Source organism: Amphiura filiformis, chromosome 7, assembly GCF_039555335.1.
Source record: "Amphiura filiformis chromosome 7, Afil_fr2py, whole genome shotgun sequence".
Taxonomy (NCBI): domain Eukaryota; kingdom Metazoa; phylum Echinodermata; class Ophiuroidea; order Amphilepidida; family Amphiuridae; genus Amphiura; species Amphiura filiformis.
In genome coordinates, this window is record NC_092634.1 from 46,447,415 (window position 1) to 46,464,450 (window position 17,036).

General features: G+C 38.3%; 1 protein-coding gene across 2 annotated transcripts; it reads right to left on the reverse strand.

The window, feature by feature from the left end:
* Window positions 1-739: 739 nt before the first annotated feature.
* LOC140157251 (uncharacterized) lies at window positions 740-16,749 on the reverse strand. Of its 2 annotated transcripts, XM_072180378.1 has the most exons (8): window positions 16,561-16,737; window positions 6,957-7,064; window positions 6,249-6,284; window positions 5,130-5,165; window positions 4,697-4,735; window positions 3,762-3,797; window positions 3,284-3,310; window positions 740-1,532 (listed from the first exon to the last, which is right to left on the reverse strand). In XM_072180378.1, exons 2-8 carry the CDS (start codon window positions 7,039-7,041, stop codon window positions 1,474-1,476), a joined length of 318 nt encoding a protein of 105 aa, XP_072036479.1. In that variant the 5' UTR covers window positions 7,042-7,064; window positions 16,561-16,737; the 3' UTR covers window positions 740-1,473. The 2 variants fall into 2 exon arrangements, with proteins under 2 accessions (XP_072036479.1, XP_072036480.1); XM_072180379.1 differs by lacking the exon at window positions 6,249-6,284 and having other exon boundaries at window positions 16,561-16,749.
* Between the last annotated feature and the right edge of the window lie 287 nt (window positions 16,750-17,036).

Consider the following 17,036-nt stretch of genomic DNA (forward strand, 5'->3'; position numbering starts at 1 on the left):
CGAATTCATTTCATAACTATCATTGTGTAGCACATTGGGCTATTCCATTTAAAATCCACACTACCCATGTGGAAGAATTTGGAAATATCTTCCACAGGGGGAGTATGAATTTCAAATGGAATGAACACATTAGCAGCTCAGAGGGTGTATGAAATGCAAATGGGGCTGCCTAATGTGTTCATTCCATATGAAATTCATACTCCCCCTGTGGAAGATCTTTACAAAAACTTCCACAGGGGGAGTGTGGAATTAATGGAATATCCCATTTCAGCCCCGGGTATGCTACTCGAGTACTCGGCAACCCTCGGAGGGACAGTTCTCCCTGATTGAATGTGTACAGGGATATGACACGGTTTTGGTGTACGTTTTCATCAATTTTAGTATATCGATGGGTAGGTTTAAGTGAAAACAAATGCATGCACCCAATTGGGCGCCTTTGGACAAAAGTGCTCGTAAGAACACCCAACGTGAGCAAATTTTGGTGCTGTGAAAAAATTGATACTAGTACTCATGGTACTGATGGGTTGCAAAAACACCAAAAACTTGGTATAGAGAATGTCATCATCCTAAAGTATGTGTGGCACATCACCGTACACTGAGGTTATGCCGAAGAACACGCAACCCCTCCCCCGCTGAAGCTTTCTGGACACGCCCCTGAATGTTTCTTTGGTTAGTTCAACTTAGTTGTTAGATATTACTTCTAATTTAGTTAATGTTGATTTCATTAATGTGATTAATTGATGAACTAATATAATGACAAAAATCAACTGCAAAATCTTATGCAGTAGGCCTATATTAAATAATCGAATATTTACGTTACTGTATACCTATGCCGATACGGTAAGCTGAACTCGGTTTGAAACCACGGAATAAGCTTACCTATATCGTAAGGTATACGTCAGTGAGTAATTTTAAGGGATAAGATGCCCAAATTGAAAAAAAAGCACTAGCTTAGCAGTTTGTTACATTTATTTGGGCATATTCTAACTTGACAAATCGATTTGAACAAAGAATATATAATTATGAACATGATGAATGAAGTACCGTACATACAACAGGTAAAGGACCTATAATAAACACGATAATACTACATGGCTTCATTCTCTGGTTTGAAATTATGGTCCTTATCTGTTGTCAAATGTCATTGTATTGTATTTTTTGCAAACGTTTTTAATAAAACCAGTTGTCCACCTCAACAACATTGTGATACAATGTTTTGTGGCAACTTTTTTTGGCAATGACCTTAGTGCGCTCTTGTTATGAAAACGTTTAGTATTAAATGGGTAACACAATGTACGAGGTTCAGCTCGGGACCCATAGTTTTTCAGAGCACTTGTATGTACAACATTATGATGGGATTATTCGGCTATACTGGTTAGTACTAAAAAGAATAATGTCCTATGTGTTAGGAATCAACGGTGTCCATAGTCCATCTCAGCTGCAGCATTAACTTGCTCTTGTTCAAATCACATGCTAGTCAAGCTTAAGCTCACGCTTCAGCCACTGCATTAAACGCAGTTCCCCAGCAAGCTCTGCAAAACAGATAAGATATATTATGTATTATTATTAAACAGAAGGATACCTCTTCCCTCCCAAGTAAACAACATCAAGGCCGCAGGCAGGGCCGGCAGACCCGAGGCCGGCGACTCTTATACGTTGGACCCCAATAGACCCTATCGAATACTACGTCACTCGTCCTCATTTAAATAAAATTCTGTCCACCATAAGGCTGCGATCACATAGAAGTATAGGCCTACTATTCGGGTATACGGTGCACGTTTTGCAGGTGCACGCGTATAGCTTAAATCGAGCAAGGCACTTTCATAGTACCGGGTCACATAGGGCTACGATCACATAGAAGTATACTATTCGGGTATACGGTGCACGTTTTGCAGGTGCATAAGAGGACACTATTGACTATTCGGAAAGGCCGTATCTTGCGTATAGTATAGTATAGTATAGTATAGTATAGTATAGTGGGAATCGTGCGTGTTCGATTTGAGTGCAGCGTATACCGTCCTAATTTTAAAACTAAACCATATGTGGGTAAAAACTCGTTTTTAATAATTCTGCACATTATGACACCTCATTGAATGCAATGTGACCTCAAGAAGTAAAGTTACAAGCATTTGATTAGACGAAGAAAATTGGTAACTGACCTATACTCGCTATTCGCTATACGAAATACGCTCATTCGATCAGGCTGAGTTCACATAGTATACTCCTATATGACCTCAGCCTGATCGAATGAGCGTATTTCGTATAGCGAATACCGTATACTTCTATGTGATCGCAGCCTAAGGAACCACAGGGCAATTCGCACGATAGTACAATAAAACACGTGATCGAACTAGACACCTGTCCCTCTGTCACTTAAAACTTAGAACCAACGTGGCTGCCATTCAATTGTTATACCATTCCGCTTGAGTTTATTCGATACGGTATATTGGTAATACGCAGTATCTGCATGACGAAACAAATTACTGCCTTTTTACTTGGTCCGACGAGTTGTTATTCAACACAATGCGTCTTATAGCAGATACTGCATGTCTTGACGAGCATGAGGGCGTTTTAATCTACTATGGGCTATTCCAGTTGAAATCCACACTACCCCTGTGGAATATTTTGGAAATATCTTAAAACAGGGGCAGTATCTTTTTCAAATATAATTGGTCAGTGTTAATTATTCTGAAACCTTTACTCCCAATGTATATCATGCCTTTACCTGTATCTTCCTCAACTGGAGTGAGTATTTCAAATGGAAGTTACCCAAATTGTCTATTCTATTCAAAACTCCCATTCCCGCTGTGGAAGATTTAGATTTGAACTAAATCTTCCACAGGGGTAGTGTGAATTCTAAATTATTAAAGTAGTGGAGTAAATCGACAACAAATTCAGTCAGGGCGGAAGGGGGGGCACGCCCCCTAAATTTTTCCATGCGGGAAATTCTAATAGAAGACAATATAAAGTAATAATTGCCTTGTGCATCTACTTTTTAGCACGAAAAACACCATGTTTGGGACCAAAATAGAGTAAAATTGAAAAATTGTGCGCAAAAGCGAACTGGTTCATCAAATACCAAAATTTACCTTCAATTTGGGCAAAAATAATCTGAAATTGAAAGTTGATTGTAGCGCGAGAATCAACTAAATTAATTCAAATTAAATCATAGTTTCTTGGGCTTGCATCATTTATTTCCCATCCTCCCATATATCACAAGGGGAATGCAGAGCAGTCTAGTTTCTGCTGCAAAAATAACCTTGAATTTCAATATGTAACTTACCCTTTGTCTTAGCCTCCAAGTCTTGATCTACAGAAGGAAATAAAAGTAAACAACAACATTCGTGATCAGAAAACAAATAAAGGAATCGAACCCGTGCACACTTGTGGAAGCAAGGGGGTGGAGGGTTCACGTCCCGCCACCCTAAATTCTTCCTAAAAATCCCAATAGAAGACAAAATAAAGCAATAATTACCTTGTGCATCTACTTTTTAACGCGAAAAACACCATGTTTTGGACCAAAATAAGATAAGATTGAACAATTTTGCGCACAAAAGAGCACTGGCCCATCAAATACCAAGCAAGCTCTTAAAAGAGCCAATCGGTCCCTCTCTATACATGAGGTTGTGTAAATGAATTAAATTAAATTAAAGCATAGTTTCTTGGGCTTGCATCATTTATTTTGCATATATCAATAGGGGAATGCAAAGCACTCTTGTTTCTGTTGCAAAAATGACCTTGAATTTCAATGTGTAACTTACCCCTTGTCTTGTATTGTGTTGCCTTGAAGTCTTGTTCTAAGGAAAATAAAAGTAATACATCTTGTGATCAGAAAACAACAAAAGGGAATCCTACCCGTGCACACTTTTGGAAGCGGGGGCGGAGGGTAGGCCTACACGTCCCACCCACCCTAAATTTCCTTAAAATCCTATAATAGAAGACAAAATAAAGCAATATTTGCGAAAAACACCCATGTTTTATCATGGTTTTATTAAATTAAATCATAGAATTAAATCACAGTTTCTTGGGCTTGCATCATTTCCCATCCTCGCATATATCAAAAAGGGAATGCAAAGCAGTCTAGTTTTTGTTGCAATTCCCAATTCTATACGCCGTAGAAGTGACGTCATAATCGGCTTTACTGCCATAGCAATAGATGAATACAATTTTTGAACAGACCGCCCTGCACTACAAGCAGATTGCACTAATCACCTGTGAAAGTCAGCAAACATAGATTGAATACAATACCGCTCTTTTCAAAGATACTTATCTTACAGGTGCGAGTAATCAGCCTTTCTTTGGCATCTATGGTTCAATGCATCGGTTCCGCGTAAACGTTGTAGTGCAGGGCGGTATAGTCAAAATTGTATTCATCTATTGCTATGGTAGTTAATGCGATTAACTACGTCACTTCTACGGCGTATAAAGCAACTGCAAGACCAAACATCCCACGTGATCCGATTTCGTAATTATCCGAAATTACATACACTAGCTAATGACGCATCTGGCCAAAAAATTGACCCTTTTTCATTATTTTGAGCAATTTCTTGCATTACAAAAGTTACACTTTGTATTATTGATATACAAGGCTTCTTTAATTATAAGCTATTAGGAGAATTCAAAGCAGTTTCCATGGCAACGGCAATTTATTCTAATTTTTAAGTAAATTTCCCAGTAAAATTGATAAATCACTTACTACTGCGCTCTTTCCAAGCGAATTGGCGGAGTCCTGAACCTGTAGTTAAGAGATTTATGATAATTATACGTATTATTGATACATCAGAGACTTAAAATTCGCCAACAATTTTAAACATTAAAGACCAAACATCCCAAGTGATTCGATTGCGTAATAATCAGAAATTACATACACTTAATATTTCTATTTAAATAAATGTCAGACACATTTAATAATTGGCCAAAAATTGACCCTTTTCATCATTTTGAGCAATTTCTTGCATTACAAAAGTTACTTTATATTATTGATATACAAGGCTTCTTTAATTTTAAGCTATTACATGAGAATTCAAAGCAATTTCCATGGCAACGGCAAATAATACTAATTTTAAGGCAAATTTCCAGGTTAAATGGAGCAGCAAATTTCCCAGTAAAATTGTGAAAAAAATACTTACCGCGCTCTTCTTCCCAGAGTCCCCGGAGTCCTGAACCTGTAGAAGAGATTTATGACACACGTATTACCAATACATCGGATACTTAATACTCAATTTTTAAACATTAACACTAGCACTCCCCAATTCTATAAAGCGACTGCAAGACCAAACATCCCACGTGATACGATTGCGTAATCCGAAATCACATACACTAGCTATTTCTATTTGGAGCAGAATAAATGACGCATTTAAGGGATCTAGAATGAGCGGTTTGAGCGTTTCGACAGTATTATTTGTGGGACATGAGAGCACCTCAGACGTATCGAATTGCATTCTGAATACGAAGCATGTCTTTCTGATATCAAATAATTTTCATTTTTGAAATTCACGATATAATACAAATTTTATGACTAATTATTAAAATTTGATATTTTTCAAATTTTTGATATATAACAGTCCTCGAAATAAATTTTATAAATCTAATGATATATTCTTAAAGTGTATGTAGCTGGGAGGAAAAGCCGACGATCAATTGAAAATTTTGACCTTTTATATTGAAGATATGGATTTTTTCCCCAAAGACCTATTTTTTTGGTGTTTTGGGGAAAAAAATCTATATCTTCAATCCGATAGGTCATAATTTTCAATTGATCGTCGGCTTTTCATCACACCTACATACACTTTAAGTATAAATCATCAGATTTATAAAGTTTACTTCAAGTACTGTTAAATATCAAAAATATCAATTTTTAATGATTTGCCATAAAATGTGTATTACACTGCGAATTTCAAAAAATCAAAATTATTTCATATCAGAAGTACATTCTTCGTATTCAGAATGCAATTCGATATGTCTGATGTGCTCTAATGTCCCACAATAAATACTGTCCAAACGTTCATACCCCTTCCCTTAATATTGGCCAAAAATTGACCCTTTTTCACCATTTTGAGCAATTTCTTGCATTGCAAAAGTTACACTTTATATTATTGAAGACATATATATTATTGTTTTACAAGGCTTCTTTAATTTTAAGCTATTAGGAGAATTTAAAGCAGTTTCCATGGCAACGGCAAATTATACTAATTTTTAAGCAAATTTCCATGTTAAATTTCCCAGTAAAATAGAGAAAAATTACTTACCGCGCTCTTCTTCCCAGAGTCCCCGGAGTCCTGAACCTGTAGAAGAGATTTATGACACACGTATTATCAATACATCGGATACTTATAATTCGTCAACAATTTGTTTAAACATTAAGGCGTTACTACACCCCTGGCCAATTTTGTGCCTATTTTTGCATTTTTCTTAAAAATTATAGTGCATTGGTGACAAGTAATATATGTATACACTTATATGGGCAAGGACTACAACTACTGCACTGAAAATTCAGCAACTCAAGGCAAGTAGTTATTGATTTATTGATCAAATATTGGTTTTCCTCATTTTTGACTAACTCCACAACTGTTGTCTGTTTTGAAATAAAATTCCCAGTGCAGTAATTGTAGTCCTTGCCCCTATAATATACATATCTTACTTGTCACTAATGCGCTATAATTTTTGAGAAAATTGCAAAAATAGGCACAAAATTGGGCAGGGGTGTAGTACCCCCTTACTATACCCCTGCAAACCTTTTTGCAAACCTTAAATGGTCTAGATATGTTGGGAGCGCAACGAGCAGAAAATTTGCATAAAAGCGTTTAGTGTTTTCCATGGGCCTTTTTTAGTGCGCCCTCTAAGGAGCCTCGGTGCCCCAAAAAGTTGATCGATTGTTTATGGCCTCGGCTCTGCCACGGGCATAAACAATCGATCATCCCTCAATTCTATGATTGAACGGGAAAAGGGTTACTTACCGCGCTCTTTTTCCCAAAACGTGTCAGCTGAATGTACAATAACGGCACAGAAAAGGACCACGCAAGCAATGACCAATCCCCTCATGTTGCTTGTTTTGTAACAAAGACCTGAAGACAGGAAAGAAACAAAAACATTAAGGGATGAGGTATGGGCGTTTGGACAGTATTTTTGTGGGACATGGGAACACATCGTACATATCGAATTGCATTCTGAATTCGAAGAATGAGCTTCTGATGTCAAATAATTTAGATTTTTTTGAAATTCGCGCAATGTAGGCCTAATACACATTTTATGGAAAATAATTCATGAAACTGAAATTTCATGTTTTTTTAAAATTTTTGATATATAGCAGTCCTCGAAGTAAGTCATTATATCAATAAAGCTACCGATGTGCACGAAAAATTTCCATGGTAAATATCCTACTGCATATATCACATTTACATAGATGAAATGGCCAAAAGTTGCCCAACTCTACACACACAAAAAAAACTATGGGGTCAACACGAAAGGGTCATTTTTGACCCCGCTTTCCAAGTCAACTATGCACCGACTAAAGGGTCAAATTTGACCCCGGTGATCTAGTGAAAAATTTGACCCAAATTGTGGTTAAAAATGACTATATTTAGGGTCAAAAAATGATTTGACCCCTAATGTAGTCGGTTAAAAAATAACCCTATTAATGTCAAAAAATGACTATATTCAGGGGTCACAATTAGAAAATGACCCTTTAAGTGGTTGAAATGACTATATTCAAGGGGTTCCGATTAGAAAAGGGGGTTGAAAAATTATTATATTTGGGGTAATTTAAATATCGCATCTGTAATTTCCCGAGTATATAGACAGCACGAATATTTTCTGCAACACCGGAAGTAACACTCAGCGCAAAAGGGCTAAGTTATTTTCTGAGAACAATACAAACACGTAATCTTTTCATGACTTCATTTTTATTTACCATGCCCATTGAAGTGAGATAGAAATGAATAGATCTCATCTCATGGAATGCGCTACCAATATAGGCCTATAGGAAAACCAGTGGCGTAACTAGCGCGCGGTGTGTGGGGGGGTGTGTGTGTGTGTGGGGGGGACAGGGTTCGTGAGCCCCGATTTGAACCCTTGCTCCTGCTCACCCCCAATGAAAAAGGAAAAGTAGGCCTACTTCTGAGAGTTATTAAGGGATCTGGAATGATCGTTTTGAGCGTTTCGACAGTATTTTTTGTGGGATATGAGAGCACATCAGTCATATCGAATTGCATTCTGAATACGAAGAATGTCTTTCTGATATCAAATACTTCTCATTTTTTGAAATTCACGATATAATACAAATTTATGACAAATTATTAAAATTTGATATTTTTAACATTTGTGATATATAACACTCCTTTATTCTATAAATCTAATGATATATTTTAAGTGTATGTAGCTGGGAGGAAAAGCCGACGATCAATTGAAAATTTTGACCTTTCATATTGAAGATATGGATTTTTTCCCAAAAAGACCTAATTTTTTTTGGTGTTTTGGGAAAAAATCGATATCTTTAATACGAAAGGTCAAAATTTTCAATTGATCGTCGGCTTTTCATCCCACCAACATACACTTTAAGTATAAATCATCAGATTTATAAAGTTTACTTCGCGTACTGTTAAATATCAAAAACATCAATTTTTAATAATTTGCCATAAAATGTGTATTACATTGCAAATTTCAAACATTCTTCGTATTCAGAATGCAATTCGATATGTCTGATGTGCTCTAATGTCCCACAATAAATACTGTCCAAACGTTCATACCCTTCCCTTAATTAACCTCATTTGGTCATTTTAAGGGATCTGGAATGAGCGTTTTGAGCGTTTCGACAGTATTTTTTGTATTCTGAATACGAAGAATGTCTTTCTGATATGAAATATTAAATTTTCATTTTTTTAAATTCACGATATAATACAAATTTTATGACAAATTATTAAAATTGGATATTTTTCACATTTTTGATTAGACAAATAATAACTACGCACCATCTATTTTGATGTCATTGTGTGAAATTGGAGGGTTTTGTTTTGGGCCGAGGTATTTTCCGAGGGCGCGTCAGCACCCGAGAAAAATACCGAGAAATAAGATCGAAATCCATAATTTTAATGTCATTGTTTAGGAAAAAAATAATGCTCGGAATAATGTTATTGTTGTGCATAAAACGCAGACATGCCAACTTAACGTAATCGCGCTTACCTCACGGAGCTTCACCTAATTTTGAAATTTCGTGCAACAAAAACCGGTGGACCATCATCAACTATAGACCCTATCCAATAACCGGAACGGTATAACAATTGAAATGGCAGGACAGATTGATGGAGACTTTTTTACTAAATTCGATTGAGAGTTGAGAAGTTGAGAATGGACCGTCCTACTCGATTTGTGAAAAGGTTGCGAACCCTTTTGGTGGACCCAAGTAACTGCTTAAAACGAGGCAAAATTGAAAAGAAATGGAGTTTTAAATTGAACTTTGGAATTTGAAAAGTATAGATCACGTTAGGTCTGAGGCTGTGGTAACACTTTTCTTTGATGACTTTGACCATCATTTTGTATTTTTTCAAATATCTTAAAGATACAAGAATCTAAGATAATTGATACGACATACTATTTAATAGGCTTGCCCAGTCAGACCATGGTCAGACATAGACCGTAAGGTACTAATTTCGAGGAGCATAACAAACACCAAATTGGTGTCATAACAAACACCAAATTGGTGTCGTGTGTCGTGTGGTCTTTCAATTTGTGCCGAGTGTCCTTGGCAGACTTGACTATGCTTCAGTGGTCATGAAAGGATTCAATAGATAACCTCTGCCCCACTAATCCCCAGCTATTGTCTGAAATTGCACCTCGGAAGAAATATTATAACAACTCAGTCCCTCAAATGATAGTCATATAACGACCAAAAGATAAATGACTGACTATCATTGAGGACTGAGTTCCGCAGTCTATTGCCCAGTATAGGTGGTCAGCAAATACGTCGTTATATGATACAGACATTTCAAGGTTTTGCAAATACGACATAATTAAATTAATTAATATCTTACTAATTAAGCCACTTTGAGGCATGCTTTTTGGTGAATAGAGTAGAACATAACAAACTAATGTACCAATTTTCTCAAAAATGTTCAAAATGTCGAATACGTCAGTATGTGATCCCGGGTATGTGATACATCCGACGGATTCTTTGGGACCGATCGTTATTTACGGCAGGGGGGAATGGGTGTTTTAGCAAATATATCGACAACAAATTTCGCGTTCCCCCCTCGCGTCCGCTCAAAATTTTCGCGTTCCCCCTTGTTTTCCCAATTTTCTCCATTTAAAATTTAACAATCCCCCCTCCTGGTTTAACTAAAAATTTCAGGTTCCCCCCTCAAGACCACAAAAAAATTTCGTGTTCCCCCCTAAATTTACCCATCCCCCCCCTGCCATAAATAACGATCGCTCCCTTATTGTTACAGTCTGTATAAGCATGATAAGTACACATCCAATTTCTCACTGTGTGTACTCTGGAGCTACTCCGGATTACCCCCAGGGCCCGGGCCCCAGGGCTACTCCGAAGCGGTGCACCGTAACGCGAGTCAAAAATCCGTGGACTACTCCTATCCGAGTTTCCACGGTGTACCTCCCGTAGAGACAGCCTATAGCGTAGTACCTCTAGAGGTACTCCGTAAAAAAATGCGTGATGATCTATAGCCTTGTTCAAGGCCTTCTAAATTTCCTCCCCCATGACCACCACTTGAATCCTATCACTACTTTTGGGCTCGCCAAGTCCATGCCACAGACTGCGGCTGAAATAATCATGCGTAAGTCGAACGATCGAACTCTGATTGAGCCTGCGAGCCCGTAGAGCGAGACGAAGGCCTTGTATAAATTGCCATAAACCAGTCACTAATTTATGCAAGAGACGTCAACATTGACTGAAATCAGTGATCTCATTGGCTACTGGGTACTTGTGCGCCCGCCTGCTTGTCACGTCAATCAATCTATATAAGGAAAGTAAAATGAATATTTATTACGTTACTGCCTCTAAGCCGGGCCTCTAAGACCATAATTTAAATATCAAAATAAAAACAAATGCACGCCGGTATGCGAGTTTTGTGATTGTCACTGTGATGATTTCACTGCAGTTCGTCTCGGGTTTTTGTTGTTGAAAATGGTGTTATTTGGATCATATTTCTGATTCAGGCTTCCTTTTTACGATAAATTATGGAAGATGTGCAGTGCAGAAGCTGACTACTAGCACTGACTGGCGACTCTACGGTCGATCGAAGTTGGGTCGGATCAAGAAGCTTACCACATCTGCACCTATCGAATGTGTGTCATATGCATCAGTGACTGTAAGAACCCATGGATTCCATCACTGATTCATGTAACCACAATCAAGAAACCGACCAGGAAATGGTGCATGATATGCAACAAAGTTTTGGACGGGGAGCACTTAACACAAATGACCATACGGGTATGCTCCCCGGAAAGACCCCTCTTTTTGGATTCGCAGCTCCGAAAGATCCCCCTATATTTTACCAAAATAGAGCTCCAGAAGCCCCCCTTGATTTTGATAATTTCAGCTCAAAAAGACCCAAAAATTGTTCAATCCTCATATTTCTGTTTTTGCAGGTACTTTTCAACCAAAAAGCCAAGAAAGAGCTACTGATTTTGCAAATTTGACTGTTTGCAGCTCCAGAAGTCCACATTTTACTTGTTCGCAGCCGGTTCGCAGCTCCAAAAGACCCCCTTTACTGGTACGCTGTCAGCTCCCAAAGACCCACCACCTCAAAATTCTGGGGAGCATACCCCATGCCTCCCCGGTTTTGGACACTTTTTGGAAGGATTAAGGAACTCCTCTGAAATGATCTGGCTTGATCGTGTCCTTGGTCACAACAGTTGCAGACGTGTCGCCAAATTCGTACGTGGTGTATGCATTTTGTATGCAAAGAGTAAGATGGACTTGCAGAATCAAACAAACGTGAAGCTGAAAACAGCTGCAAACAGCTAGTAATTTGGAAAGATCCTATACTTTTGTACAAAGCTAGTGTACAAAAAATCAGCTGAAAATAAAAAAAGCAAAAAAACAAAACAAAAAACAACAACAAAAAACCTCTCACACCCCTGAAACTAAGAAATCACAGCCCTGAAAATAATAAAGAGCCTAGAGGTATTTAACAGTCTGAGTTTGTCTTCCCTGTACCATCTAGTGGAAAATTTGATGTTTGTAGGGAAGACAGAATAAAACAATTTACTCATATTTAGCCTAACAGTTGTATAAAAAGTTTCTGGGTCTGAGTGACAAATACTCACCTACATTCAGGGATGGGAGGTAACAAGAAAAATAAGGAAAAGTTATATAGATAGCAACCAACAAAAAAAATTCCTTTTGGGTCCATTTTTATGGGATTCCAGTTGGGGAAGGATGTGACACACTTGGGAATAATTTAGATATTCTGGAAGATAGACACCCCTGTTTTTCAGTGTAAACATAGTATGGTAAAGGAACACTCTATTCATGTGACTCAGATACAAAATCCCAAGTAGGGCCTGCATGTGGCGGAAAGTGCTCCACCAGTCTGTCACATTCATATCATGTAGTTCGGGGTGTGTGCACTTGTGTATGTAGGGGGTGTATTCGGATGGGGAATATTAAAATGATGAAAAAAGGCTATAATAATGATTAAACATGATAACTTGAAATTCACCGCAACAGACAATTTCTTGAAATGTTTTTCTGTATCATAATCACAGTGTGAATGCTACATGTAGTATAATGTACATGTCACATGTATGGGTGGCATAAAGTGTGCACAATCAGGCTGGAGGATATCACAGTGTAGGTAACTGTAGGTACCGGTATCTACACTCTATGTATAGCATACATGTACATTTTGTGTAGGGCCAGATTTACCTTTAGGGCCCTGGGCCAGGCTAAAATTTAGGGCACTTGCTATCTGGCTCAATGTGTTACTCCCCACCCAACCCCATCCATGTAACCTAGATTTATTTTGATTTATGATCAGAGACCCACAGTGGGATTCATGAGTGGAGTTAACATGCATGCATCTCAGTGGGCAATGAGAGTAGATCATCATTTTCCTACATGCATATAGCCATGTACTGTATGGTACCTATACCCAAGGGTACGGGTACAGGTCCCGGGCCATGGGTGCAGGTACGGGTCCGGGTCCCATGCCATGAGTACGGGTACCAGACTTGTAGTACCTGTACTCGTACCCGTACTCGTGGCCTGGAACCCGTACCCTTGGCCTGGGACCCATACAGGTACTTATGGCATGGGACCCGTACCCGTACTCATGGTCAGGGACCCATGGGTATGGGTACCATGATTACACAAATGCAGGAAAGTGAGAATGGAATACTCTCACTTCCCAGCTGCATGTTAACTCCACTCATGAATCCCACTGTGAGTCCTCTCAACATAAATTCATAATTAAAACAAATAGGTTACATCATGGATGGGTTGGTGGGGAGTAAATGGAAAGCTATAGCAAGTGCCCTTAAATTTATTTTAGCCTGGTCCAGGGCCCTGAAAAAGATAAATCCAGCTGGCTACACAAAATGAAATGCTGCACACATGTAGATCTACAATGTAACATCCTGTGCACACTGCCACCCATGACATGTATGCTACATGTACATATCTCATATACACAATTACTGATCAATAGAGAAAAAGACCCAGCAAACTGGGAAAACATTTCAAGTTTTTTTCTTTTGTGGTGAATTTCAAGTTGTCATGTTAAAATATCATTATCTTAGCTTTTACCAATACTTCCATGGCTGCACACATGTAGAACTAATGATAATGTGACTGGTGTGAGATTTTCCAGCCACATGAGCTCACAGTGAACTCATAGAGACATGTCCCTTACTTAGCTGTGTGACTTCTTGTGCCAGGCTTGGGCTAGTGCATCTGAGTCAAATGAATAGAGATGCCCTTACCATACAGAAATTTCAGATTTTATAAGAGATTTAAAATATTAATAAAACATGGATATATTTTTCCAGATGTGCATAATTAATGATAATAATTATAATGATTAAGCTAATGGATAATCTGTTGGATGTGCATGATCTGAATGTACTTGGAAAATTGACAATTAATTTACTTCCAATTGATGTTTGAAGTTAAATAATTTTTTCACATTGTACATGGATCGATTGGACTGGAATCGGACTGGGGTCGACTTAGAGCCCGAGTTCTATTTTTTGACAGAGCAGAGCTGAGCTTTTTAATGTTCAATTCGAGCCGAGTCCTGAGTCCAGCAAAAGTGGACTTGAGTCCGAGTCCAGACTCGAAAGTTACATCACTACTAAATATACTAAAGTATGTTGAAATTAGTATTGCACAGTCTACGGTATCCATACATAGTCATAGTTTTTTCACTTGCATCCCAAATATGCCAAAATATTTAATCTCTTTTTGTACTTGTTTAATTAATTTGTTTATTTATACTCATTTATAACCATAATTGGACCCAAACAAGTCCAAATTTCCATACCGCATACCCATACTGAGACCCATCTACCCATACCCATTTACTTGAGTCCCAATTTCCGCCCAGACCCGGACCCATACCCTTTTGTGACTTTGGACCTGTACTCATGGACTGGGACGCGTACCTGTACTCATGGACTGGGGCGCACTGCACTCCATGACCTGGGATCCCTATCTGTGGCTTGGGACCTGTACACGTATCCCGGTCCAGGACCCGCACCCATACTCATGGACGGGTCCAAATACTACAAGTCTGACGGGTGCGGGTCCCAAACCATGAGCACGGGCGGGTCCCAGTCCATGAGTACTGGTCCGAAGCCAAAATAGGGTGTGAGTATGGGTGCGGAGCCATGGGTACGGGTACGGAAATGGGGACTCAAACGACACGTACAGGTCCAGTCTGAGACACGCTGCTTGGATTCCTCATCTTTCCAGGGAAGTAAAGTAAGCTGGTCATTCATGGGGGGCACTCCCACTTTGGAGGTGACGCATATGTAGGGCTGTTTAGACCCCCATATTTGTTTACAAACACATGCTCTCTCACCCAAAGACCCCCTATTTTTCCATTTGATCTTATTTTTCAATTTTTATTTATCACTGATTTTGTTATGCTACTTATTTTGAAAAAATAAAGAAATTTGAAACCATTTAGAACTAGAAATTCAATGAGGTTTCTGTGACACTGTTTCGGCTCTCACCCAAAGTTTCCATTTAAGAAAAAGGTCATGTTCTCACTCATTGACCCCATATTTTTTACATGATTTTGGTATCACCGAATGCCAAAAAATCTTGCTCTCACCCAATGACCCCATTTTTACATCATTCTCACCGAATGCCCCCCCCCCCTCCTCGGGTCAGGGGACAAATGACAGCAGCAATTTTCCCCTGGGAATACTCCCCCCGTCTAAGAAAATCCCAACAGAAAGGGGCTGCTTGGAAAATAACAGATTTTCCGTACACAGTGTGCAAGTTCACAAACACATCGTCACCGTGTCCAAGCAGGTAAGCTTCAATTGCAGGGATTGCAGTACATGTACGTTGTTGGGGACGAACATCTGCGATGCCAACTTATCGGCAGCCGAAAGCAAGCATCTACCTATTTCGACAGACGAATAATGGTGGAAAAATGCCATACTTGCTTCAATAATAATAAAATTACAATTTAAAATTCAATAGTTTACATTAATTGATCTCAACAACATCGACATCGCGTAACTCTCTGACAGCTGATCAGATCATGGAGTATCAATTACGTCATCTGATATTCATAAGTTGCCATATACGGAAAATATACCCCACACGAAGAATCCATATTTGCCATATATAGAATATAAACCCCCCGCGAAGAAACCGTTGGAAATGCAACGGATCTTGGCAATATGGACAAGGCCTTCGTTTTGGCGGTTCGTAAACTCAGTCCGAGCTCGATTTTTCAACGTACGCACGGTCATTAGTAGCCGTAATCTGTGGCCCTCACTGACTTGGCGAGCCCGAGAATGGTCATGAGGAATGGGAGGAAATCTTAGAAGGCCTTGAACAAGGCTAGATGATCTATTGCCAGATTGAATGCTATTTTCTCAATTTTGCTTTATTGTATGCTTTTATTAGGATATATTAGGGATTTTTGTTCTTTCTTTCTTTCTTTTTTTATTATTTTCAAATATATGTTAATAATATAATAAAAGAAAATAGTAAACAAGTAAATAGGCCTACACAAATACATAAACAAGTTAAGAAATAAGCAAGGAAAATTAATGAAGTAGATAACTGATACATTTATCAATGAATAAACAAGTAAATAAATTGGTAATTAAATTAACAAGTAAAAACTACACAAATAAGAAAGTAAATAAGTAAACATGTGTACATAAACAAATGAATGGTACTCGTAGGCCTAGTAAATAATCAATAATTAGAATGATATTAAGTATCATTAACTTGGTTGTTATTTAGCTTTTTGATTACGTGTTTGCTTACTTGTTTTTCATTTGTTTGAGTAGGCCTGCATTTGTATGTTTTTAAGCATTTTTCTTTGCATATTTATGATATTATACTTGAATCTTACTTACTTGTTAAGTAGCACAGATCTGGAATATCTGGACGTTGTTGTTAAGCTCACTGCTGCCGATGCTGATTGTGATGCTGCGCTGGACAAGCGATCCACACTCTTCACTCTTCTTCAGCAAAAGTGGTGAGATGAGACCACAGAGAACCAGAACCTATCCTTGAGCAGGGCACTCTATTCACGTGGTTTCTTTTCCAACGCTAAAAGATCACGAATTTTGGTGGTTTGCAAGTGAAAAGTGTCCGCACTATCGATTGATTACGTAACTGTTATGAATAATTTACCGGGATAATTTATAAGGTTTTTCAATGCAATCGCCTCGACTCATTATCTGATTATAAGTACATAAATGTATATGTATTGTCAAAGTACTTGGAATAGCAATCCGGTGAGTTCAATGAACTATATACGCCCTAATACTGATGGAGTTTTAATGGCGTTTAATGGCGATTATTCTCTCCATACACAGATGAACAAATA